Raw genomic sequence first — 16,060 nt, 5'->3', positions numbered from 1 at the left:
GGAACATGGGGTATATCAGTAGGAGAATGCTGAGGATGGAGCCACCAGCAAAGAGGAGAAGAGGAAGGCCAAGAAGGAGGTTTATGGATGTGGTGAGGGAAGACATGCAGGTAGTTGGTTTGAAAGATACAGATGTAGAAGACAGATGGAGACGGATGACCCGCTGTGGCGACCCCTAACGAGAGCAGCAGAAAGAAGAAGATGAAGAATAAACATGAAGTGTGCTGCTATTAGGACCATCCTCATTAAACAGAGTCGATCTTTTTCTTATAGAAGTCTCTGTGGGCTTTATTCCTAAAAGCTTTTATCCATTTTTAGTTGCATTTAGGATGCAAGTGAGAAAAGCGACCTTGTGTTCAGATGCTTTATAATATGAAATACATGTAACATGGATGATTCAGCTTTGCTTCTTTCTGTTAAAATAAAAATAAAAAAAAGGTGCCAATGATTTTTGGAGCTGAGATTTACATAAGCAAGGGGTGGGGAGATAAAGAGAGAGAGAGAGAGAGAGAGAGAGAGAGAGAGAGAGAGAGAGAGAGAGAGAGAGAGAGAGAGAGAGAGAGAGAGAGAGAGAGAGAGAGAGAGAGAGAGAGAGAGAGAGAGAGAGAGAGAGAGAGATGTTTATTTGGTGATACATTGATTTTAAAAGTGTGCATCAAATACAAGTTTGCATTTGTATCGTGATGCATTTAACATTTAACAACGATTTATTTATATATAATTCTCAGTAGATGCACTATACCTTTATTTTTAGAAAGTGACCCATAATTTGTGACCAATATTTGCTACGTGAATATGACGTATCACAACATTACGGAGACCGAGGGTCCTGAGAGTCACACAGAATACAGATTAACATGGCAGAGGTAGAGCTGTAACTTCCTGCAGACACAACAGGAAAAGAACGTCTGGTTTTATTAATTTGTTTCTTTTGTGCTGTGTTAGAAGTGAGAAGGCACTTAAGTAAATTTACGATTTGCTTTTCAAAGAAACATTAAATCGCGTATAATAGCATCATATATTTTTTCCCTGTTGCATCGTATTGTGTTGATTCGAATGGAAATCGGATTTGCATCGTAATTTAGGGAATCACATCACATCGCATCGCATCAGTAGCTGCTTCATATGTATCTATAATGTTTCGTATCGAAAGCTATGCATAGTATGGAGATGCATATCTCTAGTGTATAGTGTCAAATGCAAAACTATTGGCGCCCTTCACCAAAAAAGTCAAAGGCAACATTATATGTCGTTTTGAAATCTTTTTTTGGGGTATTATTAACATTTCGAAGCATTTTGACAAACATAACGAACTCGAAATGTATGAAAATAGTATAAGTACGACCTGTTACTCATCATTTACCTTGTGAATAAATTGCAAACCTGCAAGTTATTGTAACGTAAGTCGAGTAGCAACACAGTATCACATTGTCGTGGTTTGTTCTATAACAGAAGTGTTTTACTTCTTACGTTATCAAGACCTCGTGACCAAATGGGATGTAGAATGCAACAGCACCGTGGCGTGATGTATATTGATGATGATGATGATTAAGGATGTATTACCGTCCCGCCGCGCGTCCTTGCTCTCAGCGTATCCCGAAACCATCTCCTCATCCGGGGGAAACGAGACACGTTTTTCCCTTCGACTCTTTCCCCCGAGCCGGTGTGCCACTTCCTCTTCCTCAGCATGGTCGCTCATCGTCATCACTGCTGTCGATCGGATATTAGAGGCTTCCCACGATCAATTCGAATCACTCCTGCGATATCGGCAGTCATTACGAAGGACAGTTTGGGTCACAAAGAACAGCCACATGTCCACTCAAGGACAGAAAGGGTTCTGTCACAGATCCGAAGCAGTCAGGTGGCATATGGAAACAAGAAACCTGTGCTTAAAGCCTTTACAAAGCTGCTACAGGACACCACCATGTCAATAATGTATGAGCCGAGTGCTTCAGCGTAGTTCAGCATCGAGGGAACACACTGCTTAAAAATACAACCTGGAACCAAGAGAACCAAACCCTGGATGTGATTCTGTGATAAAAAAAAAAAAACATCCATTTATTTCAGCATGATGAATTTATTTCTATATAAGATTTTTAACTAATTATTTATTTATTCAACATAATTAATATATTTGTATATGATATGATAACATTTATTTCCCATGATTCATTATTTTTCTTTACAAATACATTTATTTATTTATTAACATGTATTTATGTGCATTTTTTTTTATTTTTAACAATGATTTATTTATTCCCAAAGACTTATTTTTTTTCCAAATGATTTATTTTGTTTCACTTCTTTTTTTTTTTTTTTTTTACAAATATATTATTTGTTCCCACATCAAATTATTTTATTATATTCAGGTGTGATTTTTGCAAATGATTATATTTATATATATATATATATATATATATATATATATATATATATATATATATATATATATATATATATATATATATATATATATATTTTTTTTTTTTTTATTTTTTTTAAAGAACTTATTTATTTATTACACATGATTTTTTTTATATCTATTCTTTTAACAAATATTTTATTTATTCTAATTTATTTAATGATTTATTACATGTGATTTTTTTTAAACAGTAACTTATGTATTGCCACGTTATTACTGTTATTTTTTTTTTTTATATTATATATCTATTCCACGTGCTAGATTTTGTATGTATTTTCTTTCTCTCTCTCTCTCTTTTTTTTTCCCTACAAATTATTTTTTAATTATTTATTTATTCCCACCTTTGGTTTTATTTATTTATTTATTTATTTATTTATTTATTTATTTATTTATTTATTTAATTTTATTTCCGTACAATCTGTTTTTTTTGTTTAAAAACATTTTATTTATTTTCACATTTTATGTTTTTACACAGTTTATTTATTTTTGATAGTTATACATGGTTACATTTTTTTTTTCCACATATGATCTTTATTTATTTGATTGTGTATTCATGTATTTGTTTATTTGTTGTTTAGGCCCATTGCATGTCTAAAGCTTTGTGTGTGTAATGAAAAGCATTAAATAATGGAACGAATAAATCTATTCTAAGGAAAGGGGCGGGTGAATAAAAAAAACTACAAATCCCTGCGTGACAACCGGAAATTGCGTGTTTCCGTGCTGACCAATGAGGTGTCTCGGTTCTCTTCCGCAGTGAGAGCAGTGCGGGAAGTTTGGAGGTGTGAGGCGGCGGTGTTTATTCTCACTAAGTGTTTGTATTCAGGTCTGTGGTGTTTTGTAGTCGTTTATTAATACATATATAAAAGATACACTGAGTTATTAAATCTGTTTTTTATTGAAGTTGTTAGCGAAGTTAGCATCGCAGTGTTAGCATAGCGAGCTAACTTCAACCGACGCGCGCGCCTGAATGTTTAGGCTTTTTTTTTGTAATATATAAATGCTTTAATATGCTGCATAAAGTTAATGCTTTATCATATTATTGCTGTAACTTATTTATTATATCTTGAATGCTAAAGGCGAAAGGAACGTGAACGTGACGTTATTTTTATTAACTGACGATATTGACAAGTCTCTATGCTAACAGGCTGAATGTCGAGATATCGCGAAATTCCGCGAGATTTCGAATGATGCGGTTTTTGCAGTATGATAAAAGTGCTGTATTATAAGTTAAAATCAACATTGAAAATTGTTTATGCTTTATTCTACTCAGGCAGTGTTGAGGAACCTTTAGGAATAGTAAAATATCACATTTTAGGTTGCAATAATGGTCTTTTTGTTTTAAATATAAATGTATTTATATAAATAATATGCAAATTATATCATGTACAAGAAGGATGGGGAATTTTTTTTTTTTTTTTTAAGGCATGATGTCATGTCAGAAGTATCACGTGACAAAATGAGGACTGACTTTCAGTGCTCAATAGTGATAAAACACCTGTTTCGGTTTCATGTAATAGACACTGGTACTCCTTTTCTTTGAGGTTTTGTGGAAAGTGGGGGGTGGGAATAGTTGAGATTCCACACTTTGCATATTCAAGGAATTATCAGTGTTTAATTTTCATGTGTTTAATGTCGAAAGAAGATTTTTCAGGGTTATGCAGCTGCAGTTTGCAAACACTTGCATTCAGAGATACGTTCTACTTTTCATTCATGTATGGATATAATGCCTCAACGTTCAAGAAATTATTTTATCACTTCCATTCCATTATGTCGGCTAAATACAGCCATTCCTTCACTACCACCACCTGCCCATGCTTTATACTGTCACCAAGAAAATGCGTGATCCCCTCTGTCCTGAAAACTTTCTTGTGTGAAAAAGTTATTTACCGCTACAAACCGCTTACACTCATTCCAGAAACCTCGTCATCCATATCTTATTACACTCTGTTCATGTAAAGAGTCTGCTGTGTAGTCACTTGTGTACGAGTCGTCTCTCAATGAACAGTTACGAGAAGCGTTAAAATGAGTGTTAATATTAACCTGGGATTTTCTTGCCACTGTTTTTGCAAATCAGTCAACACCGATCTGACCGATCAGCTATTTTAATGTTTTTTTATAGTTTGGTTTTTAATACAATTGATAATGAAATAATGAACTAAATGAATGCATTAGTGCCATTCTCAGGTGATCTGTACATTTTTGTAACGTTAAAGAACAGGTCCAAATGCCACCCAAAGCCAAGGCAGCTGGGAAAGCAAAAGGGCCGGCGAAAAGAAAGCTGGCCGAGGAGTTTCCCCCCGGAGAGGTTCTGACCGACACGGCGAAGAAAAGCTGGAAGCTCGGGACGCCTATTGGCCAGGGAGGCTTCGGCCTGCTGTATCTGGGTAAGAATCTCCACACCCTTTAATGCGACGTCTTAAGACGTAATCACGTTGCCAACACATGAACTACATTCATCGCTCTTTTTATTTAGCAAGCGACAATACGCCAAAGGCCGTCGGACCCGATGCACCTTACGTCATCAAAGTGGTGAGCTGTGAAATGTATCATTTATTTGGACTGCATTTCTTTCCATGCAAGAGCTTTACAATATTTCTGCAAAACCAGAAATGTCCATATCGTCTATTTCATTATATCCAGCAACAGAAATTTGGCAATTCCACAATTCCGATTGGTCAGAAGATGCTGATTTCAGCAGATTTAATCCAAAACGGAAAAATATTTAGAAATTCTATGGATTTACACAATTTTTGTTTGGTTCTGAAATCAGAAAGTTGTAGTCCGGAGTTGTAGTCCGGAGTTAAGATTTTATTTACTTCTGAAAGTGTGATTCGCTGTTAAATCCGATGCTTTTTTTTTCCTTTCTTTCTTCTGTAGGAACCGAGCGATAACGGCCCTCTCTTCTCCGAGCTGAAGTTTTATATGCGAGCCGCCAAACCTGAACTAAGTACGATCTCCTGACTCCAAACTCACTCTCTCAGGCTTTATGTAACACTCTGATCTAAAAGAAAAAAAAAGTGCTGGTCCCTTAATTAAAAAAAGTTCCAGGCTCGGCGTGTGGAGATGCACAAACACCGATTGCCTCGAGGTCACAGCAATGCATTTTATTTAATAACAACCCAAATGTCACCATCCCTTGACAATTAGCTGTTATATTACTAACCAGTGCTCATGGTTTATTCATTAGGATATTGTGACGTTGGTAAATGTTTGTCCCTACAGCAGATTAGTTTGCGCCTGCCTTTCTCTCTGTCGCCCCTCCGGGGGTTTCTACCTTTTATATTATTTTTAAATGGTGATTTTTCTTTTTTTTTTTTCTTTTCTGCATATGATAGGACGTTAACTCCCAGAATACAGAATAGTCCTTATTACAATTTCTTGATTTTTCCTGTTTTATTTATATATGCATATTTATGGGAGAAACATACATTCCTGACTTTGTTTTTTTTCCCCAGTCGGAACTTGGATAAAGTCTCGGAAACTCAAATACTTGGGGGTGCCAAAATATTGGGGCTCAGGACTTCATGAGAAAGGAGGAAAGAGGTCAGATGATTATTTTTTTTTATTTTTTTTTTTTTGGCAATATCGCACCGATGAGTAAATGACAAGTGATGACACGATGTGATGTTTTAGGTACAGGTTCATGGTCATGGACCGATTCGGTACGGATCTACAGAAGAAGTTTGAGGAAGGCGGCAAGAGATTTCCACGCAAGCTGGTTCTACAGCTAGGCCTTAGACTTGTGAGTTAGATTGGAAAAAAGCTTATTTATATATATATATATATATCACACCCACACGCACACAACCACAGTGAGTACACCTATGAAATTTTAGCAACCATTATAGTACATCTTTTAAAAAACAATACTATAGAAAAAATAAATATATAGAGAGGGATATAGGTTGGATATATTTGAGTCAATATGCAGCTTGTATAGCATTAAAGATTTACTGTCCTCTAAAAAATAACTCGTACATCCATTATTGTCGAAATAGCTGGTGATTTCTGAGTACACTTCAAGTTATAACAGCTGTACTTGGTGTAACGACGTCTGTCTGCTTGACAGGACCATACACATTTGTGTGTTTTGTATTAGAGCAGTTAAATTTTGCTGCTTCGAGTTTAATTCTCTCATACTGAACACCGGATGTTCAACATGGCACCTCATGGTAAAGACACTGAGGATTTTTGAGAATCAGAATTGTTGCTCTCCACAAAGATGCAGAGGCTATAAGAAGATCAGTAACACCCTCAGTTACCCTGAGAAACTGAGTTACAGTACAGTGGCCAGGGTCATACAGAGGTTTTCCAAGACAGGTTCTCCCTTGAGGAGATGCACTCAAATGGTCGAGGGGTGTACTGAGATGTGAAATACTGTGTGTATGTGTGAAAATAAATATATATATATATATATATATATATATATATATATATATATATATATATATATATATATATATATATATATATATAATGATACTGTTTATGCCATAAACGTTATAATATGAATTGTATAATCATAGATCTCGCCATATCAGTAACTACTTTTTACCTGACAACTTCTCTCCGTTTTCTCTCCAGCTCGACATCCTTGAGTACATCCATGACCACGAATACGTCCACGCCGACGTTAAAGCCTCCAACCTCCTGCTCTCTCATAAAAACCCCAATCAGGTCAGTTCTGTGCACGTGCATTTCAGAGTACAGACAGTCGTCAACTTACGACCATTCGACTTTACGACCACAATCGCTAGCCGCGGCGTATGACAGTAAGAAACAAAATAGTGTAGAGATGATACAAATGGCATAAAATGAACAAAGAAAATTATGATCTATACAGTTTAACAATAATGAAATAAAATTATGATAAAATACTACTTAAAGATTTTTTATAACATCATTTCACAGTACTGTACATATAGCCTACTCTACTTACGACTAAATCGTGTTAACCGGTTTGTCAGAACCAATCGTGGTCGTAAGTCGACGACTACCTGTATTTAGCAGAGAGATTACGTGTAGCCACTGGAACTAAGGATTTCTTCTGGCATGTGAGGTTTTGTGGTTTAGTTTTTGCTCCAATGGGACTTGTGTAGCATTAAACTATTTTCAGGTTATCCCTTATCAGGGAAATTACATTTAGATAATCTTTGTTAAAACAACCAGATTTAATGAGATTTCAGTTGAATTTCTCCACTGCACAATTATCAATCTAATCCACACAACACACTTATTGCAGGTCTACTGAGGCCACGCCCCCACATACACAAAATAATCCAGAACTGGTCATTATAGGTCATTGAGTTGATGCATGAAGTATAACCCCAGTTAATTCCATTTAAGTTTCAAAAGGTTAAGTAGTTGTGGTGTGTGTGTGTGTGTGTGTGGGAAAGAAGGAGTACATAATTATGTAGGTATGTATGTAATTATGTATGTGTGTGTGTGTGTGTTTGTTTCCTGCCTTTTGCTGTAAACACTGGTGGGGGAAAAAAAAAACATCTTGTTTGTGAAGCCTTATTTCAGCACCAAATCTCTGCAACATTTTCATTTTTCCTGCCTTCGCCTAATGAGACATAATTTAAGCTTTTTATGCTTAGCGTGTAAACAGTCGATATTAAATGACTGCTGAGACGAGTCTGAAGCAAATAAAGGGAGGGGGGAGGTAGGCAGAGGCACGGCCAAACATTTAATTTAGAGATTAATAATGTATCAGCGGTGTATTATTAAACCGCTATTTTAAAACTAGAATTTTTTAAAAAGTGGCCCCTTGAGATTAGTGGCTCGGTACTGCTGATTTATTTATTTATTTATTTATTTATTTATTTATTTATTTATTTATTTATTTATTTATTTTAAACACCCCCCCCCCCCCCCCTTTGTTTTTCTAATTTATCATTCTGAAATTGTCTGCGCGTATTTCGTGGCAGGTTTACTTGGTGGATTACGGACTGGCCTACAGATACTCACCGGAAGGCGTGCCGAAGGAATACAAAGAGGACCCGAAGAAATGCCACGACGGGACCATCGAGTTCACCAGCATCGATGCGCATCACGGAGTTTGTGTGTATATGAAATCTTTAATTAATGAACCGATTATTCTTAATATTAGCCAGCCCAAAGGGCACAAGGGACGCGCCAGTGTGCCGATTTATTGCCATCTTGTTTCCGTCACGGTCAGCTTTGCTTACTGTCCTGCTTCTTTACAGCTCCCTCGAGAAGAGGCGATCTTGAAATCCTGGGCTACTGTATGATCCAGTGGCTGTGCAGCCGCCTGCCCTGGGAGGATAAACTCCAGGACCCTGTTTATGTCCGAGACTCGAAAATACGGTGTGTTTAATGTTCTAAATGCCTTAATGCGTCTCAAAGCAGGCCATGGTTAAACTGTGGTTTTATTATAAATTTGTTTCCCCCCAAAAAATATAAATAAATAATTAAAACATGATTATGCCAATTCAGGTATACTGAAATCCGCTCATTGTGAAAGTAAGCTAGTTCTCCTAGCACAGATAACGAGGGCCGTCAATAAGCAGTTACCTGGCGTTGGCCGACAGATGTTTTTCTTTTCGAGATTCAGATATTAATGTCCATTTATTATTTTTTTTTATGCATTTACCATGGCAGGACTTCATAGGCATGTGTCTAATTTGCATATTCATACATATTCATACATTGTTGCATTTTTAATGAGGCCGGTTTTCTAGTCTTTTTTTTTTATATATATTAACAAAAAAAAATGCAATTTGTTATTAAACAGTTCTTTATTTATGTATGTAATGCTGGATATAATTTAATACCATTTACAGAATAAAGTCGTTTTTTTCTTTTAGATGTCGCAGCAACATTAGAGATTTCATGAAGAGCTGTTTTACTACAGGACATGAGCCAGGTGAGGGAAACACTCCATAAGGTATCAGCGCTGGACAAATCAAAGCTCTCGGATTTTTTCGGGAAAAGAAACAAACATAATTTAACCCCAATCTATGACTGTTCCCCTGCAGAGGACATTTCTGTCCCTGCCTCACTATAACATCATCTTTATCCTTGACCCCTTCCCTCACAGTTGCTGTTCTCTGTCTCCTTTCTTTCTCCATCACTGTCCCCTTGCTTTCTCCATCAGTGTCCTCTTACTGTCACTGTTTTTCAATTTCTGTCCTCATCCCTGTCACGATCAACTCATCCCTCTATACTTCAGTCCTCACCTACCCACACTCTGCTGCCTCTTTTCCCGTTTTCTCAGACAATGCATACTATGGCATCAGCATTTTTTTATTTATTACTTTTTTTTTTTTTAATCTTTAACACTGTCCCTTACACAACCCCGTCCTTGCAGATTCTCCAAGGCTGTCTCCATCCCACATCATACCACCATGAAATATATTAACCAACAATCTTTGAGTCTGACCCGTAGATAAAGATGATTCTGTTATTTCTCTGAGTAAAAGGCTGTAAAACATTAACTGTTATATGAGCATCCTGATGCTGGAAAAATCTGAACAAACTACTCGTAGCCCAGATTAATTAAAGCCAAGTCGGAAATCTGGACTGAGCTCCAGGGCCTTTAAAGAGCACCTGTGATGTGCCCAGATGAGGATGCGCTTTTGTGCGTCAGCCAAGCATTAATTGGTCTGAAGCACTTTCCCGATCCTGCCGCTTAAACAGCATCGCGGCGCGTCCGTGCTCCCGTAATGAGCGCACAGCCGTTGATTTAGCAATAATGAGAACTAATGGATCGACCCTGCGCTAATTCCCTCCAACTTCTCACTCCAACTTTCCAGAGAGTGTGACCACTTCACCGTGGATCAGGAAGGCAGAGGTGTGTGTGTGTGTGTGTGTGTGTGTGTGTGTGTGTGTGTGTGTGTGTGTGTGTGTGTGTGTGTGTGTGTGTGTGTGTGTGTGTGTGTGTGTGTGTGTGTGTGTGTGTGTGTGTGTGCTTGCCTCTTGCTTATAATAAACTAGTCGTTGAATTAGACTTGACAATAAAGTGCTGTAAATTTCTCAGTTCTGATTGGACGGAAGGTCACAGCACTAATGAAAGTATTATGCGTGTACTGTGTACGAGTCATTTGGGATTCGCCCCAAAATGTAAACACGTTAAGGAGGTTCTCTTCTGAGCCCGGCGTTGCATTGTGCATATTTCGATTTTACTCCTCATAGTCATTCTTTAACTTTTGCACAACTTCAGGATGTGCCCGCTCTTTTCTCCGTAGTTTTTTTTTTTTTATTTTTTTTTATTTTATCAAAGGCGTCAGAGGAACCGTTTGCTCGCCGGATGATGCGATGGCACTTCTGAAGCACGGTGACAGGCGCACAGCAGAAGGAGAGATCCCTCCTCAGGCTGTTGTCTTGCTCGCGCACGTCTCGTCCCAACGCCGAGGTGACGGGAGGCGGCGCGCTTAGCGAGGCCATCATGGCTAATTCTGTTTGGTGTGACAATTTGAGGAGCCGACGATAAACAACAGTTCGTGAGCGGCGCAGTATACGAAACAGCGTGTGATGTTTTGTCGCCCCCTCTTTTTCCACTAAACTTAGCCTGAAGGTCAGAGTGCCGGCACCTGTTGCGAAGTGCAGGAAGCACGCCCGGTTCCTGGTGCAGTGTTAAACACACACCTTCCTCCTTTTATCGGGTTGTGAAATGGAAATGGGTCCTTACATGGAGGTGGGCAAAAGTTCTACTTTCTGCCAGTTGTGAAGTGCGTTTCCATTGTTTCTTTCACTGATCCATAACAACATGCCCGAATGCATATATTTGTGCGGAAGGACGCTTTCAGAGGCTGATGTCGGGAAATACACAAACACACACACACACACACACACACACACACACACACACACACACACACACACTTACTCTTTGAAAATTTCCTACGTCATAAGATTTAACTATAGGTTTACCCCTGAATTTTATGAAACTCTGATATCCGATGTCCATGCAATGCTCATTAAAATGTTCCCACGGCACTTTAGAATGCTTTTGTTCTTTAGTTTCTGTCGCTAGTTCAAATATAATCCGCTGTGTTACGACTACAAATGAGAGCAACATGCATAAGCCGATCAGTTTTCCGTTTTTGGCGCAAGTCTCTTCTAGATTGTACCAAACTGATTTTTTTGTTGTCGTTTTTAAAGCTACTTGGTCTTCAAAAAAGTCGTACATTAAACTCCGGATTATTAATACACACAGACAGAATATTGTGGTTCTGTATACACGTGAGAACTCTCCGTGAGGTGTTTGTAACGACCTCTCTCCGTCTTTCAGAGGAAATTATAAAGTTCATGGAGGAGGTGAAGACACTGGAATACCCGGACAAACCCGACTACGCGAAGCTGCGCAGCATCCTGCAGCAGGGACTGAAAAGCGCCGGTGCCACTGACGATGAACGGCTGGACTTCTCAGCGTCCGCAGGGCCGTCCTCAGTCAAGGTGAGAAGTGTGTGTGTGTGTGTGTGTGTGTGTGTGTGTGAGAGAGACTGGGGTAAAAATAAAAAATTTACAGCATTATCATAATCGGCTCTAAAGTAACTTATTGGGTAAAAACAGTATTTCTATCTTAAATCAGACATTGAGCACCCCTGTATAACCGAAATGGTACGATCCACTTCGAGTGCAAAATTGGTAGTCAAATCAGGCTGCTCATATCAAAGCATCGAATCTTCCACTATTGGGGGTCACCACTTATACATTCATATACATTTAACATGATAGAAGAGAGGATTTTTATTTATTTATTGTCACATACAAACACAGCAGCTTGTTAGGAAACATGGGTCGGAACAGAAAGTGTCAAGGGCCTCGCTCAAGGGCCCGACAGTGTCAGCTTGGTCCTGCAGGGCCTTGAACCTTCCGATCAGTAACTCAAACTCTTGACGATGCTGTCGTTCCTATTGTTGACTTTATTTTAATAAATTATTGCACAGACTTGGAATTCAATGTAAATTAAACGTCACATGGTATGGGATATTTGCTTTAAAGCGAAATCGTCCAGTGCAAAAAGAAAAAGAAAAAAAAACCTTGTGAACAAAGAGTTCCTCCCTTTCTTTTTCGCTCCCTCCCTCTGTCAGGTCCTGAGTGCCTGTGTTTATTGCCTGCTAATGTATCACAAATTTGCTGACACGGTCACCTCGGAGTGAGCACCAGGCCGGCAATCAGCGCGCACGCCCGCGACACGGGAGGCGACGGACTCTCCTCGCCTTCCCACAATGCCGTTTGCATATGGAAGGTGCCACCAGGGAGCTGGCCCGTGCCAGCTGAGGGTTACCTGCCCACTGCAGTTATTGTATGTAATTATCGAGCCAATCTGTTCAGCTCAGCGGGGTCTGGATGGTAATCATGAGGCAGCAATTGGCAAAATGGAAGGGAAATGTGAGGAGGGGATGGAAAGGAAACGGAGAGAGAGAGAGAAAGAGAGAGGGGGGAAAAAAAAACATAAGGAATGATGGTTCGAGTCCGAGAGACAGGCGAGCATTCATTACGCAGTCTGAGTGGAGGACGGGGGGAATTTGATTGCTGTCGTTAAGTGCATCTTCGAGCTAACCCCGGGTTCAGTTTAGTGCGATTTCCACCCATCCGCTCCTCTCTCCATCCCGTGCTCAAATTAGCACGGAACAGGATCCGAAACGTTGGGAAAAAAGCGGCGTAATAAATGAACTCCAAACATAAACGATTGTTTGCCGGTTTTAAAGCGTGGAATGAAATTGCGTCTCTGACCTGTAATCTCGAGTCACGGATATAACCTTGAAAATTCAAATCACTCTAAGCAGTATTAAAATAGACCTATTGTGTTTGATATTTCAATGATTCCTTCCCTCGCTGGATTTTTATTTTAATTTTATTTTTTTTAAACCTTGCTGGAGTCGTAATTACATTTGCTCAGACGTCACGCTTAAGGCTTACGGTGTACGTAATAGTTTCCTCGCTTATTGCAGAGGAAAGGATCCCTTTTTAATATTAGATTCAAGCTCCCCCTAAGGACGCTGTAGGCAAGTGATTTGACCATTTCTTTTCTCTCCCTCTTTTTTTTTTTTTTTTTAAGGCTCCTAAGCGGAAAAAAGCAGCAGAAAAAGAGGCATCTAATGATGAAACCGATAGCACTCCTGCAAAGAAGAGGCGTCCGGCTCAGAAGAAGGGTAAGTGCTCACTTCTTGCAGTCAGCTTTCTGGCTACCTTAGATTAGATCTTTTCTCTACTTTAGATCAGATCCCTGATGCAGCGAAGCAGCACACGGTTATGAATCGGTTTTATTTATAACTGTGTTTTTTTTTCTCTAGTATTTAAAATATTCCCACGAAGCAGCTTTTTTTACAAAAATAGACAGTGGTGAGGGGGAAAAAAATCCCACAGAGTATTAAAGAAGACGAAGCAGTCTTTATGATTACTGCAGCAGCTCTTTGGTATGAGGTCCAGGTCATTTTATTTGTTTTCTAATAAGGATTACGCACCTAATATATTCATCGATCAGGCATAACATTGACATTGTTATATGATCTCTTCATCATGGCACCTGTTAGTGGGTGGATTTATTTATTAGGAAGCAAGTGAACATTTTTTCTTTAAAGTTGACGTGTTAGAAGCAGGAAAAATGGCCGTAAGGATTTGAGCAAATTTGACAAACTGTGACGTCTAGACGACTGGGTTCGAGCGTCCCCAAAACTGCAGCTCTTGTGGGCTGTTCCTGGTCTGCAGTGGTCAGTATCTATCAAAAGTGCTCCAAGGATGGAACAGTGGTGAACCGGCAAAAGGGCTCGTTGATGCACGTGGGGAGTGAAGGCTGGTCCGTGTGGTCCGATCCAACAGACGAGCTCCTGTTGCTCAAACTGCTGAAGAAGTTCATGCTGTTGATGCTCGATGGGTCATGACTGTTTTAGCAGCAAAAGGGGACTAATCAAGCATAAGATATCAAGCAGGTGGTCATAATGTTATGCCTGTTCGGTGTATAATGCAATATTATCGTCGGCTACTTAAATAATTAGCCGTCATATTGCCTCTCATCACTTAAGCCTAAAAATGGATTATGAAAAATATCATGATCTTGAATAGATAAGACTATGCTCTAGAATCAAAGGATGCAGGTTTTTTTGTCTCGTCCTTGTCTCACACCGCTTCCCTTTATTTCAACCTAAAACTGTTTTATCGTCATATAGAAGTAAACGGCGTGAGGAAGACCAGCGTAAGGAAGACCAGCGTGAGGAAGACCAACGTGAAGAAGTCCAGCCCGAAGAAGCCCATCCGAGAGATGGAAACTCCGACATCCCCCAAGGCAGAAGTAAAGAAAAGCCGCGGCAGGCCCAAGAAGACCGCGTAGCTCTCCTCTTTTTTTAAAACGTTAACAACTTCTTTTGTTCTTTTTTAACTCTGGATTTCCTCGCTGTACATTTCCTTTTCCTTAACTTTTTTTTCCCCCCACTACAGGATGTTGAGTACATTCTCAGTAAAATAATAAATATCCAAAAAAAAAAAAAAATCCCTACGCTTTCTTTGAGTTACGAGTTATTTTCATCCCCTTTGTAATGGCGTGAATAATCAGACCCGTGCCGACGAGGTCCGGGGGGGATTGCTTTGCCCTCGATAAGGAAATCCCCGAAGGAGCTCGCCGAGCGCCGACTCTTTCCAAACCGCATCTCGCTCTTCTCTCGATGCCGAATGAAAGCCTACGTGCGGGTGGCGCTCTCTCCGTCTCTCTCTTTCTTTCTCTCTCTCTCTTTCACTCTTTGCTCTTTGATCCCGGAGCTGAGACGCTCTTCAGGGAAAGGGGCTGTGTGCCTCTGCGCCTTACCTCTCCTCTCTTCCACCATTTGATCAGGAGAAGACAAAAGGCGAACACTTGGGTCCCGCTGTTTGTCACTCCAGAGCTCCAGTCTTCTCCCCTCTCGCGGTTCCTCACTGAGCGATCATTAAAAGTTAGTTGCGGGTGCGTCATACTCGGGATCGCATCTTGTAACTTTCTTACGGGGTTTGATCGCGGAGAGAGAGCGATTTTTAAGGCTAAGCACCGTCTTTCCGTCATTTCGAGGGCAAAGAATAACTAGATGAGAACGGATAAAAAAAAAATGTTCTGAAGTGTGTCACTCTAAATCGAGGTGACATTTTGTAGAATTTTTTTTTTTCTTCCTTTTTTCACTGAATAATAATAAATGCAGATAATATCTGGATTGTTTGACATCGGTGTGAACTGAGATTGAGGAATTGGGCGAATTAGGTTTCCTCGTCTTTATCTAAAGAAACGTCTTAATGTAATAAAGTCTAAATCAGATGGGGGGTAAGGTGGTGGTTCTTTTTAGCTTCTTAAACAGGTGACCTCACAAGGAAAACTTTTGCGCTGAGGTTTTTACTATAATGTAGTTTAATTTAGTATAATTCCTATGCATTGTTAAAAAGTATGGATTTATTTTTTTTTTGGAGCGATTTCCAGTTCCAAGGATTAGTATTGGACCGGCGGGGGGGCAGTGAGTATTGAAAAATATTTGTGGTACCGTACTATTGCGCTATTCGCTTTTATAAAACATAAAATGTAAAAACTTTTACCAATATTTTTTAGACAAAAAAAAAGAAATACAATTACAATAAACCGGATACTTTTGAAAAACACGATTTCATCTGAAAACGGAAACGTTTTCGAATATTTTCGTTTGCTTAAAAACGTCG

The 16,060-nt window shown here is 39.2% G+C and overlaps 2 protein-coding genes across 5 annotated transcripts in view; one reads left to right on the top strand and one right to left on the bottom strand.

The window, feature by feature from the left end:
- The window catches only part of LOC310731440 (protein phosphatase 1 regulatory subunit 37), a 39,948-nt gene extending 38,072 nt beyond the window's left edge, over positions 1-1,876 (bottom strand). The window contains exon 1 of the mRNA XM_083551081.1: positions 1,564-1,876. Coding sequence (XP_083407207.1) covers positions 1,564-1,705 — 142 coding nt within the window. The 5' untranslated portion in view covers positions 1,706-1,876. The remainder of the gene's footprint in view (positions 1-1,563) is intronic.
- An 840-nt stretch (positions 1,877-2,716) lies between these two features.
- vrk1 (VRK serine/threonine kinase 1) lies at positions 2,717-14,879 on the top strand. 4 transcript variants are annotated; one of them, XM_083551095.1, is made up of 13 exons: positions 2,717-3,245; positions 4,636-4,806; positions 4,896-4,951; positions 5,300-5,369; positions 5,878-5,965; positions 6,056-6,164; positions 7,007-7,099; positions 8,353-8,485; positions 8,632-8,752; positions 9,253-9,311; positions 11,679-11,842; positions 13,452-13,545; positions 14,560-14,879. In XM_083551095.1, exons 2-13 carry the CDS (start codon positions 4,647-4,649, stop codon positions 14,718-14,720), a joined length of 1,308 nt encoding a protein of 435 aa, XP_083407221.1. In that variant the 5' UTR covers positions 2,717-3,245; positions 4,636-4,646; the 3' UTR covers positions 14,721-14,879. The 4 variants fall into 4 exon arrangements, with proteins under 4 accessions (XP_083407221.1, XP_083407222.1, XP_083407223.1 ...); XM_083551096.1 differs by having other exon boundaries at positions 3,128-3,245; positions 4,641-4,806; XM_083551097.1 differs by having other exon boundaries at positions 3,156-3,201.
- The last annotated feature ends 1,181 nt before the right edge of the window (positions 14,880-16,060 follow it).

Source organism: Silurus aristotelis, assembly GCF_946808225.1.
Source record: "Silurus aristotelis genome assembly, chromosome: 9".
NCBI lineage: Eukaryota > Metazoa > Chordata > Actinopteri > Siluriformes > Siluridae > Silurus > Silurus aristotelis.
Note: the sequence above shows the minus strand (reverse complement) of the source record. Positions and strands in the feature narration are given on the sequence as shown.